The sequence below is a fragment of the Gasterosteus aculeatus genome, chromosome 9, assembly GCF_964276395.1.
Source record: "Gasterosteus aculeatus chromosome 9, fGasAcu3.hap1.1, whole genome shotgun sequence".
Taxonomy (NCBI): Eukaryota; Metazoa; Chordata; class Actinopteri; order Perciformes; family Gasterosteidae; genus Gasterosteus; species Gasterosteus aculeatus.
Window position 1 is genome coordinate 20,273,907 of NC_135696.1, and position 25,755 is coordinate 20,299,661.

At 46.3% G+C, this 25,755-nt stretch overlaps 3 protein-coding genes across 7 annotated transcripts in view; 1 reads left to right on the plus strand and 2 right to left on the minus strand.

Moving 5' to 3' along the window:
- Window positions 1-4,433, minus strand: part of meis1a (Meis homeobox 1 a) — a 24,830-nt gene extending 20,397 nt beyond the window's left edge. For both annotated transcript variants that reach the window (XM_040186917.2, XM_078079655.1), the window contains exons 1-2: window positions 3,757-4,433; window positions 1,281-1,537 (exon numbers count right to left, since the gene is read on the minus strand). In XM_040186917.2, coding sequence (XP_040042851.2) covers window positions 1,281-1,537; window positions 3,757-3,768 — 269 coding nt within the window. In that variant the 5' untranslated portion in view covers window positions 3,769-4,433. The remainder of the gene's footprint in view (window positions 1-1,280; window positions 1,538-3,756) is intronic.
- Window positions 4,434-7,937: 3,504 nt separating this feature from the next.
- Window positions 7,938-20,518, plus strand: spred2a (sprouty related EVH1 domain containing 2a). Of its 3 annotated transcripts, XM_040186910.2 has the most exons (7): window positions 8,251-8,391; window positions 11,102-11,248; window positions 15,598-15,772; window positions 15,955-16,123; window positions 16,233-16,297; window positions 17,612-17,770; window positions 17,925-20,385. In XM_040186910.2, exons 2-7 carry the CDS (start codon window positions 11,175-11,177, stop codon window positions 18,639-18,641), a joined length of 1,359 nt encoding a protein of 452 aa, XP_040042844.2. In that variant the 5' UTR covers window positions 8,251-8,391; window positions 11,102-11,174; the 3' UTR covers window positions 18,642-20,385. The 3 variants fall into 3 exon arrangements, with proteins under 3 accessions (XP_077935782.1, XP_040042844.2, XP_077935783.1); XM_078079656.1 differs by lacking the exon at window positions 11,102-11,248 and having other exon boundaries at window positions 7,938-8,391; window positions 17,925-20,518; XM_078079657.1 differs by lacking the exons at window positions 8,251-8,391; window positions 11,102-11,248 and adding an exon at window positions 13,544-13,978.
- LOC120825357 (uncharacterized) lies at window positions 20,192-24,582 on the minus strand. Of its 2 annotated transcripts, XM_078079658.1 has the most exons (4): window positions 23,337-24,582; window positions 21,188-21,374; window positions 20,960-21,024; window positions 20,475-20,855 (listed from the first exon to the last, which is right to left on the minus strand). In XM_078079658.1, the coding sequence occupies exons 1-4, from the start codon at window positions 23,462-23,464 to the stop codon at window positions 20,678-20,680; spliced, it is 558 nt and encodes a 185-aa protein (XP_077935784.1). In that variant the 5' UTR covers window positions 23,465-24,582; the 3' UTR covers window positions 20,475-20,677. The 2 variants fall into 2 exon arrangements, 1 of the variants encoding a protein (XP_077935784.1); XR_005713098.2 differs by lacking the exons at window positions 20,960-21,024; window positions 21,188-21,374 and having other exon boundaries at window positions 20,192-20,855; window positions 23,337-23,888.
- Window positions 24,583-25,755: the final 1,173 nt, after the last annotated feature.

The following is a 25,755-nucleotide window of genomic DNA, read 5'->3' on the forward strand; positions in this document are numbered from 1 at the left end:
CAGTGAAATAAAATGCTGTATTTCACTTTTTCTGTTTTGGATACGTCGCTATAACTCCAATATGGATGAAATCGAGGAAACTGATGTGATATTTGGTTTCACACATCTTGTCTTGTGTTCATGATGAGGACAGAATGTACTGTAATACAATTTAAAGATGAAAAGAGCCCAGAATTGATCCTTGAGGAACTCCAAAGATTAGACTCATCCCTTTAACAAAGACAGGATAACAAATTAAAGGAAGTAATCTGATTACTGCCCGTAATCCGAAGGTCAGCGTCCATGTGGACGCAGCCAGAGGAGCTGCAGCAGATATTCAGAAATTCAAACGTCTCAAACGTGAGGATGTGCTGATTTGCAACAACAACACAACCGTACGCTGCTAGAAATGAGCATTTTTTAATACTATTTTATGTAATTTTATAGATTAAAATCATTTTTGGGGGATTAATAGCGAAATGAATCCTCTGAGGAGTTTATAAAGTTTATACACTGCAGATAGAAGAGCATCAGCTGATCCTCCAGCTTGATTATTTAGAATATTTTTAGATGAAAAGGTTAAGCAGTCTTTTTTTTAAATGAGGGAGGAAATAAAATATGTAACTGAAATAAGAAAGGGAGGAAATTGAAAGAAGGAAAGCGCTTTAGTTTAATTTAGATGCATGTTTAGAAATAAGCGTGTGAGGATTTACTTTGTACAAAAGTACAACTTTACTCGTCTCTCTCATTATCAATTTGAATCCACTTCATACTTCTATTTTAATACACAAGAAAACATTATACTTTTAATCACATTGACTTTACGGCTACATTTAAGCAGCGTGATGAGTGTCTTTGTAATAAAATATGATCTTTAAATAAAGCTGCTTTGGCTTAATCGAAATGCAATTTCTACACTGATTCCCCGATAAACATTTAATTCTTCTGCCTGATGAGAACTTTTACTTTCGATATTTTCTGCTCAAACTCGTATTTTGACTGAATGCCGTTTTCTTAACGTTGAGGTTCTGCTTCTTTTTTTTTTCACTCAAGTAAACTTCTCCCGCCGTCTGGTTCCGCGTTGACCTCAAAGCAGCTGCAGGCCTCACTTTGTGTAACTCACGCAGATAACGCCGGCCTGGCTCGGCTCGGCCTGGAACGGAACCGCTCGGCCCCCCCGAACAGTGAGAACTCAGAGCGGTGATTCAAACCGCAGCGAGAAACCGTTTTCACAGAAGAAGAAAACTTCTCTGAAAGAGCCTTTTTCTATCCTTCCCCCCCACAGTGTAAACTCATCATACCCATAAATGGCGTCTTTGTCCCTCTTGACGGCGTCCCCGGCTGTGGCGCCCATGCTGCTGCTGGTGTGGGTGGACTGGGCGTACTGGTGCAGAGGGTACGCACCACCTCCACCACCCCCACCGGCGGCGGCGGCGGCGGCGGCCATGTGCACGGCCTGCAGAGAGCGGGCGGCGTGGTGGTGGTGGTGGTGGTGGTGCGGGTCTCCATAGACCCCGCCCCCCACGCCCTCCAGCCCGTAGTGGGCCAAGTCTTCATACTGAAACACAGAGATAGGAGACGTGTGACCTTTGACCCCCCCAGAATCCCCCTGCAGGAGCTGCTCGCTGACCCTCGGGAGGAGTCGAGACGCAGATAGTCGAGACGGGTTGTGTTTGATTTTAAAAAGCAGCAACGTCTCAATAAACAAACAAAAAGCTGTTTTTTTTACAAAAGTAACGCGGTGTGACAAATAAAGTGAAAAAGAGCCGAACTGAGGTGTTTCTTTCCATTTATGCAAAAGAAAAAAAACACTTTAATAGAACAAAAACACTCCAAATGACCAGAGAGAAGAGTCAAGGACCCGCTCGAACTTTATCCAAAATACAGCTACAGGTGTTCCCATTATTATGTCCAACCACCTCTTAATTGTTTATTTCGTCGTGTTTTTTTAAAATACCAAATACTTTTAAACAAACAGTCACGATCTTAAGTCACAGATTAGTAGCTTACGTCCTAAATAACTAAGTAAACTATTAGGTCGACTTTTCAAAATATCTCAAAAATCTCCATCCTGATTCCACATATCGAACACACAGAGACCCACAAACTGACATGAACATCTTACAACACAAAGGAATTCAAACAAAGAAATATTTAAATGAGGAATGTTGTATTAGTTGACATTGTGCAGGTGTTCCTACTATTATGTCCACCCTGGTTTATTTACTGTGAAACTTTTGATTTTTCAATATTTAGATAAAATCGTAGAAAAGTGTCTCTGCACTGTGAATAATCCATTAAGATAATATTCGTAACAATAGTCACTTTTTTTTATTCTCTGTTAGTTTTCTAAAAGAAACAAATATTTTCAGAATGAAAACAGTAATCTTTCTAAAACGTCGATTCCTGCAGCAAAATGCGTATTTAGTGGGAACATTATTATTATTTACAATACGCGTTATTTTGTAGTCAATGGAAACAAGTTCGAACTTTTTAATGCTTCAATCTTCATGTTAACATTTGGTTAAAACAGTAAACTTATTACAACAGGAGTCAGTTGTCTTTTTAATTGAAGTAACTGAAGTTTACAACCGTGTTCGTCTTTTAAAGGACGTGTTTTGCGGGTCTTTGTGTGTTTTACGGTCAATTGACACTAGTTTTAAAAAGACTGTAAAACGTTTAATCTCCAAAGCGAAAAGAAAATAAATAATATTTAAAATTTAAAATGAGAACGTGTTTTTTTTTTTGTTCTTTTAAAGAACCAGATATATTCATAACATTTGCTACACGTCAGATACAAAAAGGCAAACAACGAGGATTTTGTTTCATTATTCATCTTGTTTCTTCTTTGCTTAAAAACGTTTCTAGAGCCGTTTGTTTCCTCGTTTAGTTTATTTCCCGGATTTGAAAAGAAGCAACAGGTTTCCACTGAGCGTAAAGGTTTAAATCACATAAACACGCGTTGAGGTTTTGAACTTTTTTTATGTTCATAAAGGTCAACTAGGAGCTCGTGTCTCTGTGCGCGCGCGATGTGATCGCTGATCAATGAAACGCAAAGTTTGAGTTCGGAGCGCGAGCGGCCGACAGCACGAGGAGCGGAAACGAGCTTCCAACGCGCACAAGTTGTGTTTGTGAAATGAAATGTTCGGAAACTTGTGGCATAAATCCAAACTGGGGGACGAAATCCCCAAAAAGGAAATATACATTTAAAAAAAATGTGATCACAACGTTCTACTATCAACTATTAAATAAATGAGCTTTGTTGAAGACGTTCTGTTTACAAGTTTGTTAAAAGTATCTTTTCTCTTGCTTTAGGAGACACGTAATTATTGTTTGGTTTCATTTATTTTAAAAGTTTCAGAAAAGTCTGCATTGATGCTTTTTTTTCTTTTTAAATAAAAAAAATGATATTGAAAAACAAAATGTTAATACGAACACATAATAGCTTCTCGCTATTAACATTTATTGTATCGTATTAGTCGGAAACACTTTCAAAAGCAAACGTAATAATTATTTCCTGATTTTTACGCACGAGAGAAAGTTTTCTTCGTTACTAGTTGATGAAAATGAAAATTGTAAATATAATTTCGTTTCAAGAGATAAAACCGTAATATGAATATAATAATTACACTCCCGAATAGGCTCAGTGTATTTATTAGTTTAAGAGTTTAAATCCAGTTTGGTCTCAGTTTTGGTTGAATAAACCCGCTTCATTGATCCTGCGGAGGAGTCACTCGCCCTCCGAGCTCCCACTTAAAAGTGTGTGTTTTTACGCACCCGTTGCGCCATCGAACCCGTCTCTCCGCCCAGACTCCAGGGGACTTCTGCGGGGCAAAACACACATCCAACCCGGGGGGGTACCGGAGCGTCAATCGGTTAATCCCGTGTGCAACGGAGTCAAGCCCCGGAAAGGAAACGCACAAAAACCCCAGGGAGCCGCACCAGCAGGTCCCTGCGAGCTCCGATCTCCAGCGGGAAACGACCGACCGACCGACCGACCGACCGACGGTGACTCTCCGCCACCGGACGCGAGAGCCCGGGCAGACGCTGTCCTGCACCCGGCCTCCAGCTCCAAGCAACAACCGACCACCGACCACCCAACCAACCGCTCAGTCAGCAGGCTGGATCCGATCAAGTTACGTCCAAACCGGGGCGGAGGGGTTGCGTGTGAGGGGGGGGGTGGTGGGGGGGAGAGGGAAGGGGGGGGTGAAGTGAGGCGGACCCGCCCGCTGCGCTCTGAGCCGGGCCGTGCGGCGCTGTCTTCTGCCCGCGAGGTGCGTTCAAATCCCCATCGCAGCTCCGGCGCAGCGGCTTCCTCTCCTCCCTCCGGAGCGGGGCCGTCGGGGTGCGGGCGCAGGGTGGGAGGGAAGCGGCGCGCGAACCGTTTATCCCCCCCCCCCCCACTTAAAGGAGCAGAGACGCACTGCGCGTCCACGCAACCACCACGACACAGTGCCGAGGCGCGACCCCGCGAGGTGCACGGCTCGGGGGGAGGGGGGTGAGGGGACAAGCGGGGCTCCACTTTGTTATTGTTAACTCACTCCCATTATGAAACGTATTCCAACTTACAGGAATAACTTTGGTTGTGTTTTCATTTGGAACTTCTCAAGTCGAGTGGAATAAAACTCACTTCTGGTGAAACGGTGTTGGTAAAGCTGTCTGAAGCCAGGAGGGGCCCCAAACACGTGCACTACTACATAACACCCAGGACCCCATTTTGCAGAGGGGGGCCTCAGTTAGAATGTATAGTTTTAGGGCCTTTGCATGAGGCAAGTGGGGGAAATGGGGGCTCCACTGGGAGCCACAGCACAGGGGCCGATGCAAACAAAAGGCCTGGAGTGAAAGTAGAAGGAACTTTCTACAATAAATATGCAAAATTCATAATAACAGAATCATATTTGAATATCGTGAAACACCACAATATTCATGTTGGCCGTTTAAAGTCTGATAACCAGTTCTTCTCCCTTTAATTTGACATTAATATGACTTTCTGTACTAATCTTGCATGATGACGTGAATTGACACTGTCAGCAGGAGTCGGCCGTATTCAAATATACGATTAATCAGTTTAAAATAAGAAGGAATCATGAGTTTGGTAAAGATATTGAGTTTGTTTGCGGGACTGTTGACCTCTTGTGCTCGTGCTCCATCTAGTGTTTGTAGAGTGTCAACAGCAGTTTGATATTAATCACAGTAATAATCTGTTACACTTACTTACGAGGGGATTTTAAAAACCTGAGCAGGAAATAAAATTAATATTTACCAGCGGATCTGAAACCAATAATCTGTGATAACGGAGCACACACATGATATCACAGTAAAAAGTCAAATGTAAAAAACCCTGAAGACAATCTCAGGTTTTAACAAATAAAACTGCTGTTTTTTTTATGAAATTGAGGGATTTGTTATAGAACAGTTGTTCTTCTAACAAAGCTGCTTTTATAAAGGTTTTTTATTATATTAAGACGGGATCATTTAACATTGTGTGAAATGGACAAATTTCGAGTGGCACAAAGTCAACTGGTGCATTGATGTGGTTTCTCTCATGATCTGAACTCACGACTTAAAAATGATGTGTGTTACAACACAATCTATAACGAACCTGAACAGTGTTTTACTGAAAACAACACAGTTCAATCTGAATCTGCCTGTGAAGGAAGCTTTATAATTCCAGATGTCACAACTTTACCACAAGAAGACTTTTTGATCTGTACAACCTCTTCTGCTTAAACCCGACATTTTAGATCATGTAAAAAAAATCTACAAAAAGCAACTTTAACAGGAATTGAATTTAAAGAAAATTGACTGATGACAGTCGTAACGCTGACAAATGTTGTGTGCACAGAATAACCGGCACACTTAAATAGAAGGATACAAACAAAGCAGAACACAGGTTAAAAGAGACAAACAAACAAACATCCAGTTAATTTGGTTTGTTGAGTCATGCAAGAAACTAAAAGCCAGTATGTCTTTGTCGTTATTGATAATAACTGTTTCCCAATTATATTTATCCTTTAATTTTATCTTGTGTGTAACATTATGAGCAATACTACTTTAAATGAATTGATAACGATGGGCCTACAGGCTCTTCTCGGTTCCTCAGTACCAAGAACCGAACTTGAAGCTTTTATGGTTTTCAGCGACGCCTGGTGGTTTGTAGACGAACTGCACCGATTTAACACTCTAAATGAGTGTTGAAGATGTGCAGAAGTGCCGATTTAACACTCTAAATGAGTGTTAAATCGGCACTTCTGCACATCTTCATGGCAACGTTTGTAGATTATGCGAAGCTTGGAAGACAAATCTTTATTAATTTATTACATTTTCTATCTCATATCATGTCGTATGACTTTAGCACCGTTATTAATGCACCCAACCACCAAAAACAATTAAATGCAAACCTATGTGGCAATAAAACAAGTTTATGATTCTGAAGGATAAATACAATAAGTCTATATCAGTGAGCGTTAGCCATGAGCCTGTAAGTAAAGAAGGTTTTATAGCTCACTCTCTCCATACAATTTGCTGTATTTTGGATTTTTTTAAGGTCTCTACGGTGTTTATGAGTATAAAGAAGTTCCACATATTTCAAGGTAATTTGTTGCACAGCTGTTGTGTCAGAGAGAAGTCCAAAAAGAAAACCACACGGTCAGGTGGCTGCTGTTGGTCAATTATCCAATGAGAAGTAGACACAGATGTCCCGCCTCCAACACATACCTTCAAAATAAATGTTGCATGGATACAAAATAAAATACTCACACAGACAGGATCTAAGGTGCAATCACTTTTTAAAAATGAATATAGAAAAAAAACAAGACAAACAGTCCATTTTAATATGTAATTATATAACGTATGATTGTACTTCTTTGCAGTCATTTTGATACTTTATTGCAAGAATACACATAAAGAAACTCAAGTTAACCACCTGGGTGCGGCAGGACAACAAAAAGGCTTCATTCTGTTCTTGAGTCAGCGACGAGACAGAAAATTGCCCTAAAAACTTTAAAATGAACATGAACTTAGCCATCGGCGGGAGTTCTGAACAGCGGAGGACCTCATGTGTCCAACTCTGACACGTAGCTTTGTCTGGACTGGACATCATACAAAGGTCAGAAGATTTTATTAATCAAACTCTAAAACACTGGACAGGAAGCTGAGCATCTACACCAAACTGTGATTAAATAAAACACATGCAGAGGGTCACTTCTACTATTTCTTCACCAAATAAACATCAAACACTGAAGATTGTTGTAGAGACCAGCTGTGGAGCAGATGTGGAGTGAAGCTGCTGTAGCACGACCCTGCCGCCAGGTGTCACTAAAACACAGGGGTTTACAGATGTGACAGCTGACGTCAAACTGAAGGAACGATAGTGCGGCTCTTATTTTGAAGAATTGTTTGCACAGGTGCTTGTGAATAAATATGATATTACCTGAAAATCACGTTGCGGTCTTCTTTGCTCACAGGAAATTATACAAATGAAAACACATGTTAACAGTGTTTGTGTGATATTTAAGAAGGATGCTATCATGTGCACTTTGTTACAGTACTGATACTACGCCCACTACTCCTAATACTACTACAGTCCTTCCTCTATTACTACCGCTATTGAAAACTCACATACACAATACATTACTCAGTAGTGGTACTACTGGTACAGGGATACTTAACACTATGCTGCTCTCATTGTACCTGTTCCAGTTTTCAATTGCTCATGTATAATACTTCTAATTGCAACTGATATTATACATACTATCATTTAAAAACGACATATTTAATGATAGCACGTATTTTAGAATTAAAATAGCTTTAAAAGGTGTATTTTTAATAGCTATTTTTTTTGCAAATTACAAAATGTTCAATTATCTTTATTATAATTTGGTAAAAGCACGTGACTCTGCAGTCCTTCGGGTCTGACGTCACCGTTCCTTCTCGTCCTCCTCGTCCTCCTCCTCTTCCTCGGTCCGTTTCCAACATGGAGTGAGGAGGAGATGGGGCTCGTCCGGGGCCATCCTCACCGACACCAGCGCACCATTTTCGGTCACGGCGTTCCAGACCGGTCCGGCGGGGGAGGAAGTAAAGGAGGAGGAGGAAGAGGGTAGGAGCAGGAGGAGGAGGAGGGAGAGGAGATCGGATGCGCCTCCTCGGACGCGCTCTAGTAATTGAGGAGTGAAAGGAGAGGAGGAAGAAGAGGAAGAGGAGGAGGAGGAGGAAGAGGGGGGGGGGGGGGGGGGGGCGGAGAGCCGAGGATACATAACGCGCGTCGGGAGCGGAGAGCCGAGCGGAGAGGGGGAGAGAGCCGCTCCTGAAGGGCGAGGAGACATGGAGACCCCGCGCCGCGGCGCCGCGGCGGGAGCCGGTTGTCACCGGAGGTAACGCGGGGAAGATGTGCGAGGACACGCGACCAGACGAGTGAGTGTAACAACCACGTTATTCACCGCGATAATGACGCGCACCGCGTCTCCGGTCGGACCTGATGTTTGTGATTAGCAGCTTATTGGCGCGCCGCCGCTTGTGCATCGATCACATGGACGAGGATTGGTCCGAGGAGGGGAGGAGGGGGGGGCTCCTCACCCTCCTCCTCCTCCTCCTCCTCCTCATCTTCCTCCTCCTCCCGGAGAGGCTGGTTGAGGTCGGAGAAAGATTTCACACGGAGGAGAAACGTGAGGAGCCTCCTGCAGATGTGATACAGTCACAGCAGAGAGGAGGTGATGGAGGGAGGGGGGTCGGGGGTCGGGGGCAGTTTGCATCATGATGGAGCTGACGGAGCAGACCGAGGAGGTCCCCGACAGGGTCTCCACAGGTATCCCGTTAGCATGGTCCCTCCTGCGGACAGCGGGTTCCCCGGTTCCTCGGGGGGCTCTCGACCCCCCCGATGGGGCGCGTTGTGACTCATCGCCGGGCAGCACGTGGGACGCTGAGGTCCAGGAGCACGGCTTGGGAACCGGAATGAGGTTCACGGCCAGGCAGGAGGTTACCTGCTGGAGCCGTGGAGACGTGCGGTTCTGACAGATCCATTAGATTAGTTTATCACATCTGTCGTTCTGATGGAAACGAGGCGAACAGCGGAACGAGAAGGTCAAGCAGAGACCCTCAGACCTGCTGTCTGAACGAGGCCTGAGACCTTAAGGGGCCGTTCCGCCGTCCTCAGCCTTTACGGTAACGGTAGAACCTTCTTGCGGGCGGATATGTGTCCTGAGACACGATGGCAGGAAACCCACAAAGTAATAACACGTTTTTTTTTTGCGCCCCTTTGGGTTTGATGACGTCGGTCCGCGTTCCGCCTTCGTTCGTCACGCTTAAAAAATAGTGTCGTTCTTGTCGAATAGGCTAAATATTTAGAGATCACTGAAGTACGCGAAAGTCCTCAGGTCGGCAGGTCACGTGACACGGCAACGACCAGGAAGCGCGGACACGAGCAGGTGGAAGCCAGGAGAGTACATTGGTGTACAATACCATATTATATTGGGTTTGGAGTACTTAGAATACTCTAATCTAGGATTTAGAGAACTGTTATGGGGTTTAGAGTATTTAGAATACTCTAATCTTGGGTTCAGAATACTCTATTATTGGGTTTAGAATACTCTATTATGGGGTGTAGAATACTCTAGTTTTGGGTTTAGAATACTCTATTATGGGGTGTAGAATACTCTATTATGGGGTTTAGAGTATTTAGAATACTCTATTATTGGGTTTAGAATACTCTATTATGGGGTTTAGAATACTCTAGTTTTGGGTTCAGAATACTCTATTATGGGGTTTAGAATACTCTATTATGGGGTGTAGAATACTCTAGTATTGGATTTAGAATACTCTATTATGGGGTTTAGAGTATTTAGAATACTCTATTATTGGGTTTAGAATACTCTATTATGGGGTTTAGAGTATTTAGAATACTCTATTATTGGGTTTAGAATACTCTATTATGGGGTTTAGAGTATTTAGAATACTCTATTATGGGGTTTAGAATACTCTAGTATTGGGTTCAGAATACTCTATTATGGGGTTTAGAATACTCTAGTATTGGGTTCAGAATACTCTATTATGGGGTTTAGAATACTCTATTACGGGGTTTAGAATACTCTAGTATTGGGTTTAGAATACTCTATTATGGGGTTTAGAATACTCTATTACGGGGTTTAGAATACTCTAGTATTGGGTTTAGAATACTCTATTATGGGGTTTAGAATACTCTATTATGGGGTTTAGAGTATTTAGAATACTCTATTATGGGATTTAGAGTATTTAGAATACTCTATTATGGGATTTAGAGTATTTAAAATACTCTATTATTGGGTTTAGAGTATTTAGAATACTCTAGTATTGGGTTTAGAATACTCTATTATGGGGTTTAGAGTATTTAGAATACTCTAGTATTGGGTTTAGAATACTCTATTATGGGGTTTAGAGTATTTAGAATACTCTAGTATTGGGTTTATAATACTCTATTATGGGGTTTAGAGTATTTAGAATACTCTAGTATTGGGTTTAGAGTACTCGTAAAAGCTGTAAAGGTGTGAATGAACCCGTCGCTGAGCGACACGCCTCTGCAGGTAAACACATGACTCACACGGATGAGGCTCGACTTGGGAAATGTTTACCCAGAGTGCACCGGGCCGCAGAGAGAAGCGGGCGCTTCAGTTCAGTTTTTTGCTCGTCTTTATTGACTCACTAATATCTGTTGACACACTCGTCTGGGTCTCTTTAGGATCATTGTTAAATTAATTATTCTTAAAATTAGTCTTGAAAAAATGCAGAATTAAAAAGAAAACACAGTGAAGGACAGTGTTTCGTTTTCGGCGGACTGAGTGACTTTTGAAAGATATTTATCTTGATCTTGAAAACATATTTCATTCCAATCATTTTGACTGACTTTGGAATTGCGATATGATTTGTGATGTTAAATTACTTTGATTTGCACCAAACAAAGATCTTATCTTGACCCTGAATGACACCACAGCACCGCAGCATGTTATTTGACAATACACCCTGTTATATATATTATATTCCCCTTAATCCTATCTGTATTATGCAGATACAGATACATGAATATTAAACTAATATCTTCTTCAGAATTAACATCTGATGATGTCCAGTCGCAATTGTATCCGAACCCTCACAGACACCGTTCAGATGGGATCTAACCTCCAAAAACACGCTGCACCTCACACCTCCACCACCGAAGGTCACACGCGATGATGTCAGCGCCTGCAGCCGCTCAGGACTCCTCGTCCTTTTTGTCCGGCGCCTTCTTGGTTTTCGTGGGAAGGTGGGACTGAAACCCAACGTGTTCACGTGCGGTTTTTTGTTTTTGTTTTGTTTTGTATTGATCGGGGCAAACCGACGCCCCCCCCCCCCCCCCCCCCGGTGTCCCGGCATCCACCCGATAGATCTGACATCCGCGGTGACCTCCATCCGAACCGCTGGGGCCTCCGTCACCTTAAAGTACGCAGCGGCCGATCTTTGGATCATTTGGACTTTCGGCCTAAAAATCCTTTGCATCTTAAAACAGACGATTTTAGAAAACTTTGAGACACACAAATGAATCGTCTCAATGTCAGAAATCAACTGGTGAAGTTTTCTATTTCTATTTATTTAATCTGTTGTGTCCTAAAAAGTTCTCTTTCCGTCGCTCTCGCGTCCACCGAGCTTTCAAGTCTTATTTATGATGCACATGAGCGAATCGTTGATGAGCGAATGGCTAATCTGCATAAAATAACCCATGAAATGGTCTATATGTAAGAACTCAAATGGTTTCATGGTAACATGGCGTTGAAACATAGAAGGTCGGAGCGCAGGAGACGTTTCTTTTCAAACCGATTCAACCAGATTTGAACCCCTGCGACCGGAACCCCCGACGGCGCTCCGTCATCGGACAAGTTTGGCAGCGAGCGAGTCAAACGGCGTCTGCTGGCTGATCCGCACGGCCGAGACGCACGGCGCGATGACGATGGAGTCATGAGCCCCCGAAGGACGCCGCGTGCGTGTGTGTGTGTGTGTGTCTTTCATGACGATGCACCAAACAGACGACCACAGGCGATGATCTCCATCTCAGCTGGGAGTGTGTGTGTAAGTGTGTGTGTGTGTGTGTGTGTGTGTGTGTGTGTGTTGTGCTGCTTGTTAAAGTGCTCTTTAGCAGCCGTTTCATTACCGTGTCCTCTGAGGACGCGGATGTCCAACCGGCGGTTTGTGGGCCTCGCTGGGACCTCGATGGACGGGCGCGTGGAGCCGGCCTCCCCCCGCGGACGAGGGGGCATTCGCGTGGCGTCCACGCATCCCGGGTTCTTGCCCGCGTCTCGGGCAGGTTTTTTTTTTTTTAGGATGCGGCGGCGTCGGGAAGGACGAGAAGATCTTAATTCCAACAGCGCAAAGGATTCCACTCTGCTTTAACCAAATCCACGCTTCATCCTCCAGGAAGCTCTTTCGTTTCCATGACGAAATCAACCTGCACGGACCTGAAGCCGCTCGTTGGCACCGAGTGTCGTTTCTCCCGCGAGTGTTCGAGTCACCTCGAGGTGCAGCTGTGACCTTTAACCTGCTGAATTCGGGCCTTTTGTTGGAAGCTGCACTCAGGGAATGTTGTTGTATTGATTGTGTGAATCTGGATCACCTGGCTGTGTGTGTGTGTGTGTGTGTGTGTGTGTGTGTGGGTCGAGCTTTCCTCCCTGTGTGACTCTGTGATCTTATCGCTGCTTGTTTGAACCGGCGCTGATCTCAGAGCTGTTTTATCGCAACGATCCTGATATAGTTCAACTCGGGCGACACACATCTGCTCTCAAACGCACAAACTCTACACTTACAAAACGTCAAAGTGACCCAATAATAAGCCAGTAACTAATAGAAAAGGTCATTTTCCCACCAATTAGCTCCATATTACCTCATTGAAAAAGTGCAAACACGCCAGTTCAAGGTTCACGTTTTTCAGGTTAAATTATTTTGATGAATAAATTAGTCCGAACAACACGCTGATTTAATGACGACAGACAAACGTGCGCAGAGATTCTGTTGGATCAACTTGTCGGAGAAGGAAATGAGCCGAGTCATCGGATGCTGGATTTATCTCACACGCCATCTTATCAGCTCGCGCTGGTCCACAGACATCACCACACCTGTCCGGGTGGAGGTGGGCGGTGAACTACATGCTGAACTTTTGACCTTCTCTTTATGAGCCCGAAGGCACTGAGACACCTGACACACACACACACACACACACACACACACACACACTCCTGATAAAATCAGTCCTCCCACCAACGTTCAACCTACATTTTCTAACCTGCAAAGACCTCAGAGGGATGTTGTGTGTGTGTGTGTTGTGATATTATATAACACACACACACACACAGCTACACACACTGGAGCCCTTCAGGCAAATGCACAGATGACATAATTACCCAAACGTGCACAGCGGCGATGAGACGCCGTAGCTCGGTGGTCCTCTCCTTCTATTTGAGGTCCATTCCGACCTTCAGGAATCAGACGCGTGGAGCTGTGACACTCGCACGGTGACGGACGGGACAAAGCGAGGGTTGAAGTCATTGTGGACCTTGAATGATTCTACGGGCGGCGGCGGCGGCGGCGGCGGCGTGTCGGAGCGACGAGACCTTCGCGTTTTACACAATCATTCATTTTGTAAGCGAAGGAGTCACTGTTTGCAAATGGAGGATCTCTCATTCTGCAACCAAACTCCAGTATATAGTCCCTCCTGTGTGTGTGTGTGTGTGTGTGTGTGTGTGTTGTCACTGCACGCTGCCGGCAAATGCGGTGATGACTCATGCTACACACACACACACACACACACACACGCCATCTGTTTGACAGGCAGGCTGAATCACACAGCGGAGGGAAGCATTGTGTGTGTGTGTGTGTGCGCGTGTGTGAGGCCTGATGCGGCGTTGGCGGCGTGCGGCAGCACAGCTCGACAGCCTGTCGTCAGCGGAGATCGGCGTGACACTGTAACCGTGGAAACAGGATGTACGAGGATGTCTGAGCATCAAAGGCAAGGCGCTTCATTTTTTTTACGAGTGCGAAGGTTCAGTTTCTGCCGGCAGCTCAGACGAGGGTTTTCTGTGTGTGTGTCTGTGTGCGTGTGTGTGTCTGTGTGTGTGTGTGTGTAATGCTGAGTAAAGCACACAGAGGAAAGGCTGTCGTTATCAGTGCTGCGCTCTTTTGATTGGACACGAACTCGCTCCCATTGGTCGGTCTGATCGGAAGTTTCTCTGCAAAAAAAAAAAAAGAAGAAAAATCCAAGATGGCGACGGCGGAACCGGAGGCGTCGAAGCGTCATTTCATGAAACCAACGCTTTTGCTTCCTCGGGCCTTTGAGACAGCGACCCATTGGAAGTTTAGGGGGGGACCGTCGGTTTGGAGTCTTCTTCCCTGTGGATGTTGGTCGTGTCCGTCCTGTCATGTGATTCAAGGGTCAAAGTTCACTGACTCTGTGATTTGTGAGCATGTTATGATGCTGTTTCCGAGTCACAGACTTAACTGGAGCCTTTCCAGTGGGAAATATCTACTTAAAACCTTCATAGAGATCTTAAAGTATCGGATTTTAAAAAGTTTGTCACCAATCATTTCTGAATCAAACAACTTTATCCCCCAAATTCACTTTGAAGCGATCCGATCAAGTTGCACGAGAGAACCACGAAGAACTGACGTTACGTCACAGAGCGGCAGTTGTAAAAAAAAATATACCTTGAATTGGTCGCGTTGTAGGTTGGAAATGCTACACGTTAGATATTACACAATCACGTCAGTAGAGGGCGCTGTGGTGCTGCGGTGGAGACATTGGAGAGAACGTCGCTACAGGCTCCGCTCAAGCGCAGCTCAGAATAAAACTAGCTAACGTGCGTCCTCTCTTCATATTAATCCACAGGCTACACAGTGCTTCCCAGCCGGTGTAGCCTGTGCTTGCCGGTCCAGATTACCCCGAGGTCTGGTGCCGGTAACAGTCGCACAAAACAACGACGCGGTGGTGAGCAAACGAGCAAACGAGTCGAAAACGAAATGTCAGACTTGGGACGCAAGACTTCCATGTGACTAAAATCTAGGGCTAAAAACTGCCAACATAAAGGCGTTAATCTATGCGATCAATGTGGCCGAGATTAATGCGACAAAATATTTAGTCGCAAATGAAACGTCCGCTAGCTGCAGTCGGCTACATCAAGGTGGAGAGAACGTTTTGCATCGGAAGTAAAACAAACCGAGACGCGACACACGGCAGAGACCTGAGCAGAGGAATTACTCCACGTGTCAACCAGAAGGGGGGGTGAGTGGCAAACGGACCACGTAAAGCGCTGCTACGCTAAGCTAGCTGCAACGCTAAGCTAGCTGCTATGCTAAGCCAGCTGCTAGGCTGCTTCCGACATCTAACGTCACACTGCACGGCACGCAGTCTGCAGAGGACCGACGCCGTGTCCCTAAAAGACGTCCTGCTACGTGTGGGGAGATTGTTGGCGCTTCAAATACTGCCGTTAAATGTGTGTCAAAACAGTGTCTTAAACACATGCTTTTGTAAAGTGATTGATTCTTTTATTTAAACTATTGACAGACCTTCTAAAATCCTCTTCCTCCTCCTACTGAAGCCGTGTTAACCGCTGTGTGTGTGTGTGTGTGCAGTGACAGCTACATTGTGCGCGTCAAAGCAGTGGTGATGACCAGAGACGATTCGAGCGGCGGCTGGTTGGCGCAGGACGGCTGCCTGAGCCGAGTGGGCGTCTGCAGGCTGCTGCCCAGCGAACTGCTGGGACGCAACGTCTTCCTCATCCACGGGGAGCGGCTCAAAGACAAGCAGGTCCGACGATGACCGACACAAATATATGTAGACAACATCATGCGAGAGGGTGAAGGAAAACCCATCGGTCACTGACGTTCCTTGTTAATTATCATTATCATCAGGTTTTGGCATAATAACACATTGGTGAGTTCACCAGACTATACAAAGTGCACGTTCGTTACGCGTGCTTTTGTTCCCAGGTGATCCTGGAGTGTTTCCTGAAGAAGGATCTGGTCTACACGAAGGCCACGCCCACGTTCCACCACTGGAAGGTGGACAACAGGAGGTGCGGTCTGACCTTCCAGAGCCCGGCCGACGCCAGAGCCTTCGACCGCGGCGTGAGGAAGGCCCTGGAGGACCTGACCGAAGGTACGCGCGTCCTCGGAGGAGAAGAAGAAGAAGGCTTTCGGCTTTTCGGGTACGAAACAGTCCGAAGGAAAACGCACGAGAGACGTTGAAACCGAGCTGTGTCCCGCAGGTTCCACCACGTCGTCGTCGACGCTGCAGAACGAGGCGGAGCTCGGCGATGACGACGTCTTCACGGTGAGAAAATCCTCGTCCTCCAGCTGACCTCTGAGGATCGCTGAGGACGCCTGAGATAAGCGGGACGGATCACGTGTGCAGCATCGTCGAGCGTTAATAAAGACCCGATGTGACCCATCATTACCTCATTTCTTTAATGCTGTCCATAATATTCATATTTACTATGGAAACTTTGCACTTTCCTCTCAAGTCTTCTATATTTTATCGGTAGAAAAATATCAACTTGGGGGGGTGGAGAAGCATGAAGGACGGCAGGGTTTTGGTATTGTGGTGTTTTCATGTCTCACACACACACAAACACACACACACACACACTTTTCCACAGACATGAATTTTCCTAATTTCTTTTCATGTCGGTAAAAGAACAGGAAGTCCAATGACAAACTACACGATTTTTGCGTCATGCATGAAGCTGGAGTCGGGTTAGCTTTAGCTTAGCATAGAGACCGGGGAAGCTGGGGGCAACAGCTGGGAACACACATCTGCCATCAGAGCTACTTCTTCGCTCCTTCCGTTCAAAGGAGAAAAAAGGGCGTATGGTTTCTGCGGGACGTCCAGCCGTGGAGAAGACCGACCTGTTTACACAGCTGGCCTCGTTCGGAGGAGAGGGGAACGTGGCTGAGCAGATGTCCCCCCCCCCTCCCTCCCCCCGTCCTGTCTGCAAGTCCAAAGTCTGGCTCCCTGCGGAGGAGGAACGAGAAGAGGCTCGTGGCACAATGGGGACGTAGTAAGGACGAGTAGATGGAGCGCTCCCCGGCGTGGCGCTTCCCCTGGAGGCCCCCTGAGCAACGGCCGGGGACGCGGTTTGTTGGAGGATGGACGGACGTCACTCTGGAACTGTGAAGGTTTTGTGGCACTGAAGCGCGGCCGCGTCACGACGTCTGGACACGAGGAGAGTAAATTACGAAATCGGCTTCAAACGGAACCCTTTTGTTTTCTGCAGCACGCGATGCGACGCGAGAGGCGAAAGCCGGGCCTGTCGGTGTGTCCTTTAAAAGGCCAAACCATCTGATCCGAGGTGAAGGAATCAAGGACTTTTCTGATTTTCGGCGAGGCCTTGAAAGAGGCTCCGCGTTGCGATATTGTCACCCTGAGGTTTAGTTCAGTCCGCTCGCTCCGTCGAGTGTCTTCAGCTCCAGTTTGCAAAGGCAATCAACACAAGTTGTATCTTTGTGTAGCTTTTCCTCTCATCGCTAAGCGACGCCGTCGTCACCGTCGCCGTCGTTGCTTAGCAACGGGAGGCCCAACCTGCCACGGATGGAAGCCGATGGGGTTTTTTGTGTGTGTTGAAGCCGTCTCCTCTCTGTCCCCCAGACGGCCACCGACAGCTCGTCCAACTCGTCCCAGAAGAGAGAGCCGGCGCCGCGCGCGCTGGGGGCCCCGCACGCCCTCTGCGAGGCCCGCCGGCACCACTGCATCCTGGGACATTTTTACGAGCACCACCGGCCCTCGGAGCGCTACTTCTTGGACCAGGTGAGTGGGGATGTTTTCCACGGAACGCATCCGGCCCAAAGAGGTCACGACCCGCGAGGCCTCGCAGCTGCGGTCCCTCCTTCCTCCTGACACCCCCCGCCCCCCCCGCCGCGAGGACAGAGTCTCAGTTTCTGTCCCCTCTGTGTCTCCGCAGGCGGTGCACATGTTCCCTCGCCACGTCAGCTTCCAGGTGGAGGACGAGGAGATCGCGCGGATCAACCCGCGCGAGCGGACCTGGCTCACGGGCTACGAGGACTACCGGCACGCCAACGCCCCGCGCGGCAAAGCGGCCGACCGGCACGCCGGCCTGGACGCCTACGCGCACTTCGCCAAGGGCGCCGCGCCCAAACACGACTGCGCCTACCCGTACCCGCTGAGCTGCGGCGTGCAGCGGGCCGGCAAACCCGGCCTGCCGGAGTACAGCGGCAGCGGCGGTGGCGGCGGTGGCGGCGGCGGCCGCCGGGCGGCGGTGACGGCGCAGCCGCGAGCCGCGCCGCTCAAAGGCAAGAGGCGGAAGGAGGACGGCGAGCGCTCGCGCTGCGTCTACTGCCAGGACATGTTCAACCACGAGGACAACGGGCGGGGCCGCTGCCAGGAGGCGCCGGACCCCGTGCAGACCTGCATCCGGAGGGTCAGCTTCATGTGGTGCGCCGACAGCCTGCTGTACCACTGCATGTCGGACACGGAGGGCGACTACTCGGACCCGTGCTCCTGCGACGCCGGCGACGAGCGCTTCTGCCTGCGCTGGTCGGCGCTGGTGGGCCTGTCGCTGCTGGCGCCCTGCATGTGCTGCTACGCCCCCCTCAGGGCGTGCTACCGCTGCGGCGTGGCCTGCCGCTGCTGCGGCGGGAAGCACAAAGCGGCTGGCTGAGGAGGAAGCCCCGCCCCCCCCGCTTCCGCGGTTCGCAGAGGCGGCGAGGACCGGTGGGGACGAGGGACGCCGCTGTGTGGTCGGTCTCCGGTCATCAGGAGGAGAAGAAGCGAGAAGACTGAACAAAGATTCTTCATTTAGTAAATAAAACAATATAGATATAAATGTATGTATATATATATGTGAATACATGAATATATATATATATGAATATATATATATATATATGAATATATATATAGGTATATGGGTACATTATATTTTTACACTCATTGTTCTGACGCCTCTAAAGGTCCCGTAGGATTCAATATAACATTAATAATGGAGCCGTTCAGAATGAGCGCTTTGTACCAGCGAGTCCTCTTCGGCCCGCCGTCGTTTCTACAGCAGCCCAGAAGGGACAAACCAAGCAGCGGCTCCATAGAGGCCTTTTCCTGCCACTCAACCCGCCACACGGTCACTGCAATACGGGGAACATCGTTTCCCCTTAAAGGGTTCGCTCGACAATTTAAGAACGTTTTAACTTTTTTTTTTTTTCCTTCTTCTAGTTCAATCACATTCTCCCTCTGACATCGTGTGTGAGATTTTATTTTGCAGATTAATAATCTACAACAACAAAAAAATCTGCTCCGTTTGACCTCATTGAATCAAGGCCTGATGTGTGCTGGTCATACTGGTCCGTCTTCACTGGTTTGTTTTACGATGAGAAGAATAGAACAGGACACTGATTTAGACACTGTGTGTGTGTGTGTGTGTGTGTGTGTGTGTGTGTGTGTGTGTGAGAACAATCAGTCAGATTATTTGAGTCTTCATTTATTTACTAATTCAAATTGGTTTTCTCTACAAATAAGGTTCCATTTCCACCAAAAGTCCGACAAAAATAATCATTCTAAACCTGTAAAGTTTCTTTCAATGAACATGAATAATTTAAGCAACTAAAGTCCTACGGTCCCAAATAAAGCAACTGATACTCATATCAAACAAATATCTTTTTAGTATTTTTTTCTTAAAAGTTAAAAGTTTTAAAAGGCAGTAATGAATATTTAGGAGGAGGAATACAAAATGTTCTCGTAGGTCGAACGCGTCATGATGCCGAACTCGTCGTCGCCATCGGCTTAAACTTGTGGCTTCTGAAGCACACGAAGATCAACAGATTTTCATATAAAAACACAAAGCAGTGGATTTTTTTTGTAATAATTGTGAGCGTTTCTCGTTGAACTGGTGTGCTGTGAAAGCGTTACAGTGGGACCAGTGCTATCCGTCCACCAGGGTTCAAGTCAGTGACAAAATGCCACAAAATGCATGTAAATCCTCCAGCGGCCGAGATTTACAAGACGTGAATCAGAAAGAATTTATATCAAACGTCCAGAGACTCGAGGCCGAAGCCTGAAGGCGTCCAACATGAAGTCTGTCCCCGTCCGTCTGTCTGTCTGTCCCTGTCTTCAGACGCAGTCGTGTGTTTAAGGAAAGTGCCTGAAGTCGCTTCATTTATCTCCTGATTTCACAAAATAATAACTGTGTGAAAACGAAAAAGAGAAATGGTCGTAGTCGTTGGTTTGTCCTTTTTATATAAGTCATATTTTTAACTATGTAAAAAAACAGAACGTGTATATGTATCACATGTATGATGTACATTTTCAGTTGTATTTTTTTATGTTTCTAAAATCATGGATGTAAAATCTCTTCTAAGAAAAAAAGAGATAATGAGACGTGTATGAATACAAATACATCATCTGCAAACTAATGAAATGTGTGTGTGTGACTCACATTCACCAAATAACCCCTATAAAAAAAACCTTAATGAATAAAACTAAAATAAATAAAACAAGTGTGTCACAACTTCAGAGATTTAATATAAAACTTTGGATTTATAAAAATACGTTTTGGGGTTCTTTTATCGATAATTTTTGAATTCCTGCGATCAGACTGACACATTACATGAAACAGGGCGAGTAAACAAATAAAATAAGTAAAAATACATATTAACACCTAAAGGTTTATCATTCATTACGTCATGTGATCAAGTGATGGAGAGGTCAGGTGGAGCCTGGAGGCGAGTGGACGCCACACGGACGGGTTCGCTCTTTTGAGGCAGGTCCCAGGGAGTCGCGTCCCCCCAGGGTCTGCTCCGAAGGCCTGAAGGGAAAGTCGTACAGAGGGACGCCCCAAGTCATGCAGCTTCTCCTTGCAGGTCTGCAGCAGCTCGTCGTACTCCTGCAGGTCCCACGCGCACACAGACGCACAACTGTCACTCAGCTGACTGCGACCAACTGCAACACTTACATGAATGCGTTGAAACCCTTTCTCGATGGACTGACCTTACAGTCTCGAGCCAGGTCGCCCTGTAAGGTGGCTTGTTGGCTTGTTTGGACTCCAGCATTTCCTGCGAGCAGCGGAACATTCACAAGGTTGATCAAGGAACAACACAAGGAATAAAAATCAGCGGAGTGTAGAAGCCTGCCGGCGTCCCCTGCAGCGTGCTCAGCTGTTGTAGCCGTGAGACGTGACATCATTTAGGCGGATTAAACCAAAACAATCCGCCCCACCTGGAGTTTGTCCGCGGCCCAGGCCCGCGCGCTGGGCTCCACGTCGGAGGCGGCCTGCGCGGCGAACAGCGGCGCTTCTTGCTCCTCGGCGGAGGTCAGCGCCGCCAGCTTCGGAGGTCGGAGGCGGAGGTCAAAGGTGCAGTGGTTTACCTTCTCGAAGCCAGCAGCTGGTGCTGCAGGGGAGCACCTGAGCAGCAAGAACGCATGGGTAGGTCAAATGCATCCTGGTGCATGTTTGGTATTTGTAGCATTTGTCTTCTCACGGGTTACTGTGTACTCACAGCTATACAAAAGATTGCAAAATGTGAGATCACCCCAAAAGGCCAATCCAAAGAGGCGCCGACTCGAGGAGCCAAAGTGCCAACCTGAGCTGCTCAGTGACCCAGATGAATTTGATTCATGTGACATTGATTGAACAGTCATTCTGGATCTCCCCTCAAAAGGGGGGCAGCATTCAAGCATTCAAGACTGCCCCTCTGAAGGGACGAGCACCCCGGACTCAGGCAGCAATGCCAGATGCGAGTTCCAACATTTACAAATTTACCATTGTGTGGTGTTCATATTTTACACTTATTTTGTTTGGAGGACTAATAAACTGGAAGACTCAAACTAATTGCTACCATATTCTTTCTAGAGTTACTAATTTCTATGAATTAATGCCATGTGTTTAATTATGTATATTTCTGTCCTTCAGCTAAGATGCCCGCAGGCATTGACGCTCCAGACACTGACAGTCCAGCAACTATGGCCGAGCACTACAGAACCCTACGATCTTTGTGTAAGAAGAAAACTCCAAACTGTCTCTCAGCTCCTGGATTTGGAATTTGATTCTTTTTGCGAGGAGGACAGACACAAGAAAATTCCAGAGGACATTGGACATGTAAGTCATTATTGACTGAGCATAATTCAAAACATGGCACCACACAAAACAATGTCTTGTATGCAAATTTCCACCTCCTACCCAATGCTGTCAAATGTCTTTATTTGTATGTTGGACAGGTGATGGAGGAGCTTCAGCGCGTTCTGGACAGAAATAACATCCATTACATTGATGAGCTGAAGGGAAGATGGGACGACTTCTGGAAAAAGCTGCTGAAACCCCCAGTAGGAATGGACAAAGGTAAGCAATGATGTTTTTAGGGTGGACATTAGGCAGGTTTATCCCGTGATTTGTGTAACTTCTTTTGTATTTTAGCAGATGTTGTGAACTGTAGGTCAGATTTGACCTTGTATTATCGAAGTGTAAAAGTAACACATATCATCCTCAACAGTTGAGCAGGCTCTCAGTATCCTACGCGTGCTGCCTTCATTGTTCCCCTCTTCATCTGCTCCTCCTCCGAAGAAGTTAGGACATGTGAGTGAGGCTCTAGTGCACAAATGAATGCACTACTTGGTTAATAGGTTTTATTGCCCTAGTGAAGACTGTGGTGGAAGATTTTGCACAGACAATCGTTAAGTAAGAAACAAAGGCTCTGAGTCAAGTATATCTTTTCTCCGTTTATTTCCTTGCAAGGGAAAAAGGGTCACAACAGCTACGTGGTCAGTAGACTGTCAAGAACCTCCTTTTTCCCCAACACATCGAGGCAGTTCTTATACCTAAGTTTAGATATCGGTGGCGTCAACAGAAACCGATCTAATCCAAGTGGGAAACATCTAATCCAAGAGGGAGACATCAGTTCTTATGTCAGGGCCTTTGTGATCGAAGCACATGCAACTAATAAACTGGTTATACAAACAAAGCATTTAAAAGGGTTACATATAATTTTCCCATTACAATACCTAAAAAGGATGTAAATTAATTTATATAGATTCAAATACAGTGTGTTAAGCAACACATTTTTTTGCAGTAGACCCACAGACACATTTTGATATTCTTTATATCTGTAGTTCTAAAGCTTCCTTTCCTCACCCGTCTCATCAACAATGCTCTGTTATCTGAAGAAAACCACTACGGTACACTGTAAAAACTGGGATTGGCGTTAATTAATATCTACAAAATAAATAATAGTAATGCACATAATAAAAAAAGACTAAGTAGAGATTTGAATTACATTGAGCGGAATTTAATAAATGACGTCAGAGAGAGAGCACGCTGGCATTTGCTGTTCTCGGTTTTCTCGGTTTTTACGGAATGGAAGGTTTTACTCACCTCCCGACATCTCCTCCAACATCAGCGGATTGTTGGCCGCCTCCCGCTGTCAGCGGCGAACACCCGGATTTCTCCATCGTCCCAGCGCTGCTACAAAAGGTTTTTAACTTTTCTCCCGGGGAAGCCATCGAGCCGTCCCGGTCCGGTTTTTGCCTCGAGCCGATACCTCTGCCGTTGGTAGCTGGCTGTCGGCTGCCTCCCGCCCGTCCTCCGTGCCTCGCCCACTGCCACAATACGGACTGTCTTCTCCCCTGTGCCGGACGAGCCTTCCCGTCTCCGTGTTTGGCTAACGGCTAGCTCCGGGCTAACGGCTAGCTCCGGGCTAACGGCTAGCTCCGGGCTAACACCTTCGGCGACCGGCATGAAGCTCAAGTACTCTGTCCCACGGCTGCTAACTCTCGACAACCGCTCCATTCCAACGTGCATTGCAGCCATCAAAGAACTTTGACGGCCGCTGGTCAAAACTTTTTTTGTTATTTTTATATGATACGTAACGCTGCCTGTAGACCGGCCGCTTAGCTGCAGCGGAACGCAGCTGTGTGTGTGTTTCAGACCGGGCCAAACCAATACTTCCAATCTTGAGGGGGGGATACGAGCGGCCCCTCCCAACCTGGACTGATCCTCGTATTTCCTGACATCCGATTGGCTCAAAGGAGTTTACTTGGTTAGGTTTGGGTTTGTGAGAATGCAACAGAGACAGGCGGTAAAAATGGCGAAAAGAAGGAAAGAAGAGAAAGAAGATGGAGAAGACATTGTAGGATATTAGAAACAAATATACGACCCGGTTCATAAAATTAATAAAAATGCATATAGTGTACACCAGAATACAGCCATGATTCTGAAACTGTGTAATCAATAAAGTAATGACAATAGTGTAAAACCACTGTAATTCTGCAACTGTACTAGAATAATACCAATGCAGTTATGATTGTATTTAATGTAATGTAATCAACTGGAATGCATGCATGTAATACTTGAACAACAACTGATATTGACATTCGAAATCCGAGTTACAATGAACTCACCAGGAGACCACTCCCAGAGGTGTGGACACTAACTTTCACACCTTTGAGCATTGGTATAAATACCTGTAGGAATATTGTTCTCGGTTCGATGGTGGAGACACCAGACAGTCACTATGGGGGGTCAAAGGACTGACCTGGGCCTGTTGGCGGCTGAGACCAGCGGCTCCTCAGCTGAGATGTTCTTTTCACCACAACACCATCTCTTTTATTAAACACATTTGATTTAATCTTTTGATCTGCGATGACCTCTGTCCGTCCGGCGTTTCTTCATTTTTGAACACAACAACATGGAACTGACTAACACCAGCTGCACCTCCTGTAAAGACTGTGCAATTTGTGTTTATCATATCCTCTCCAAATACAACCCCCTCACTGATGCCTATCACGTCATTGGACTGGTTCTTGCATACGCTCTCTTTCAGTCAAGTGGCCTGTGAGAGGACCTTTTCTACTCCCTAGTTTGTCAAGAACAGACTGAGGAGTGGTCTGAAATAAATACATTGTGCTCCGGAGGAGACGCGTATCTTCCTATAACTTAAATGAAATAAGATTATCTTCCTCATCTGTACTTGATACGTTTTTAGGCATCTAAGGCTTTTACTGTCAAGCGCGGCAGGTTGCTAGGCAGCGGGAGCAGTGGAGGTAAAGCTGATGGCGAAAAGCAGGACGTCCCCCTGTAGGACAGACCGTCCCATTTCAGAGGCCGCTCAGTTCAGGTTGCTGGAGGACCAGCCCACGTCTACCGCCAAGGCTGGAGGCCACAAGGCTGCGGCCTAGTCACAGTGAGACAAAGCTATCACGTCGGTATGCCGACGCCAAAGAGAGCGAGCCGAGGGAGAGGCCATTTCCCACAATGCCTTTGGCCAAACAGAGGTCCTGGATGTGTGTGTTTCTTGGGCGGGGACGACAGCTTTGAACACAAAGCTTTATCAACTAGCTTTATCAATTTAGTTGTTTTATCAACTACATATCCGTTTGCCGCGAGTCACAAACACTCTGGTATTACATCACTGGAGTTAAAGATGGTTCCATCCCTGCCGACTGAACGCTCACCAGTCACGTTGCATTGTGGGTAATGTATTTCTTCTATGTTAAGAGTCATAGAAGACTTGCTGATGAAGATCATGCGATGTGAATGAAATTTGAATTGATATCAACTCTTTCGTGGGAAAAAACATACATCAATTGTATTAAATGATTTTATATTTGAGGTAAAAGGCAACCGAAGCGCTTCAGGTTATTTAACAAAACGTCTGGAATCAGTATTTTAACAACCGAGTGACACTTTGTCCAGAAGATGTCGAGATATCTCAAAGTGTCAGAGAGATGGACAGTCAGGTCCGATCAGGTAAACACACACACACACACACACACACACACACACACACACACAC

Bases quoted from the DNA above. Each gene is read 5' to 3' on its own strand.
- spred2a (XM_078079657.1), top strand. From the start codon at position 13,638: ATGGAGGATCTCTCATTCTGCAACCAAACTCCAGTATATAGTCCCTCC. The intron at 16,298-17,611 runs GTGAGAAAATCC...TCTGTCCCCCAG, and splicing joins GCGATGACGACGTCTTCACG to ACGGCCACCGACAGCTCGTC. The intron at 17,771-17,924 runs GTGAGTGGGGAT...GTGTCTCCGCAG, and splicing joins AGCGCTACTTCTTGGACCAG to GCGGTGCACATGTTCCCTCG.
- LOC120825357 (XM_078079658.1), bottom strand. From the start codon at position 23,464: ATGGCTTCCCCGGGAGAAAAGTTAAAAACCTTTTGTAGCAGCGCTGGG. The intron at 21,375-23,336 runs GTGAGTAAAACC...CTTGCTGCTCAG, and splicing joins GTTGGAGGAGATGTCGGGAG to GTGCTCCCCTGCAGCACCAG. The intron at 21,025-21,187 runs GTGGGGCGGATT...CGCTGCTCGCAG, and splicing joins GGGCCGCGGACAAACTCCAG to GAAATGCTGGAGTCCAAACA.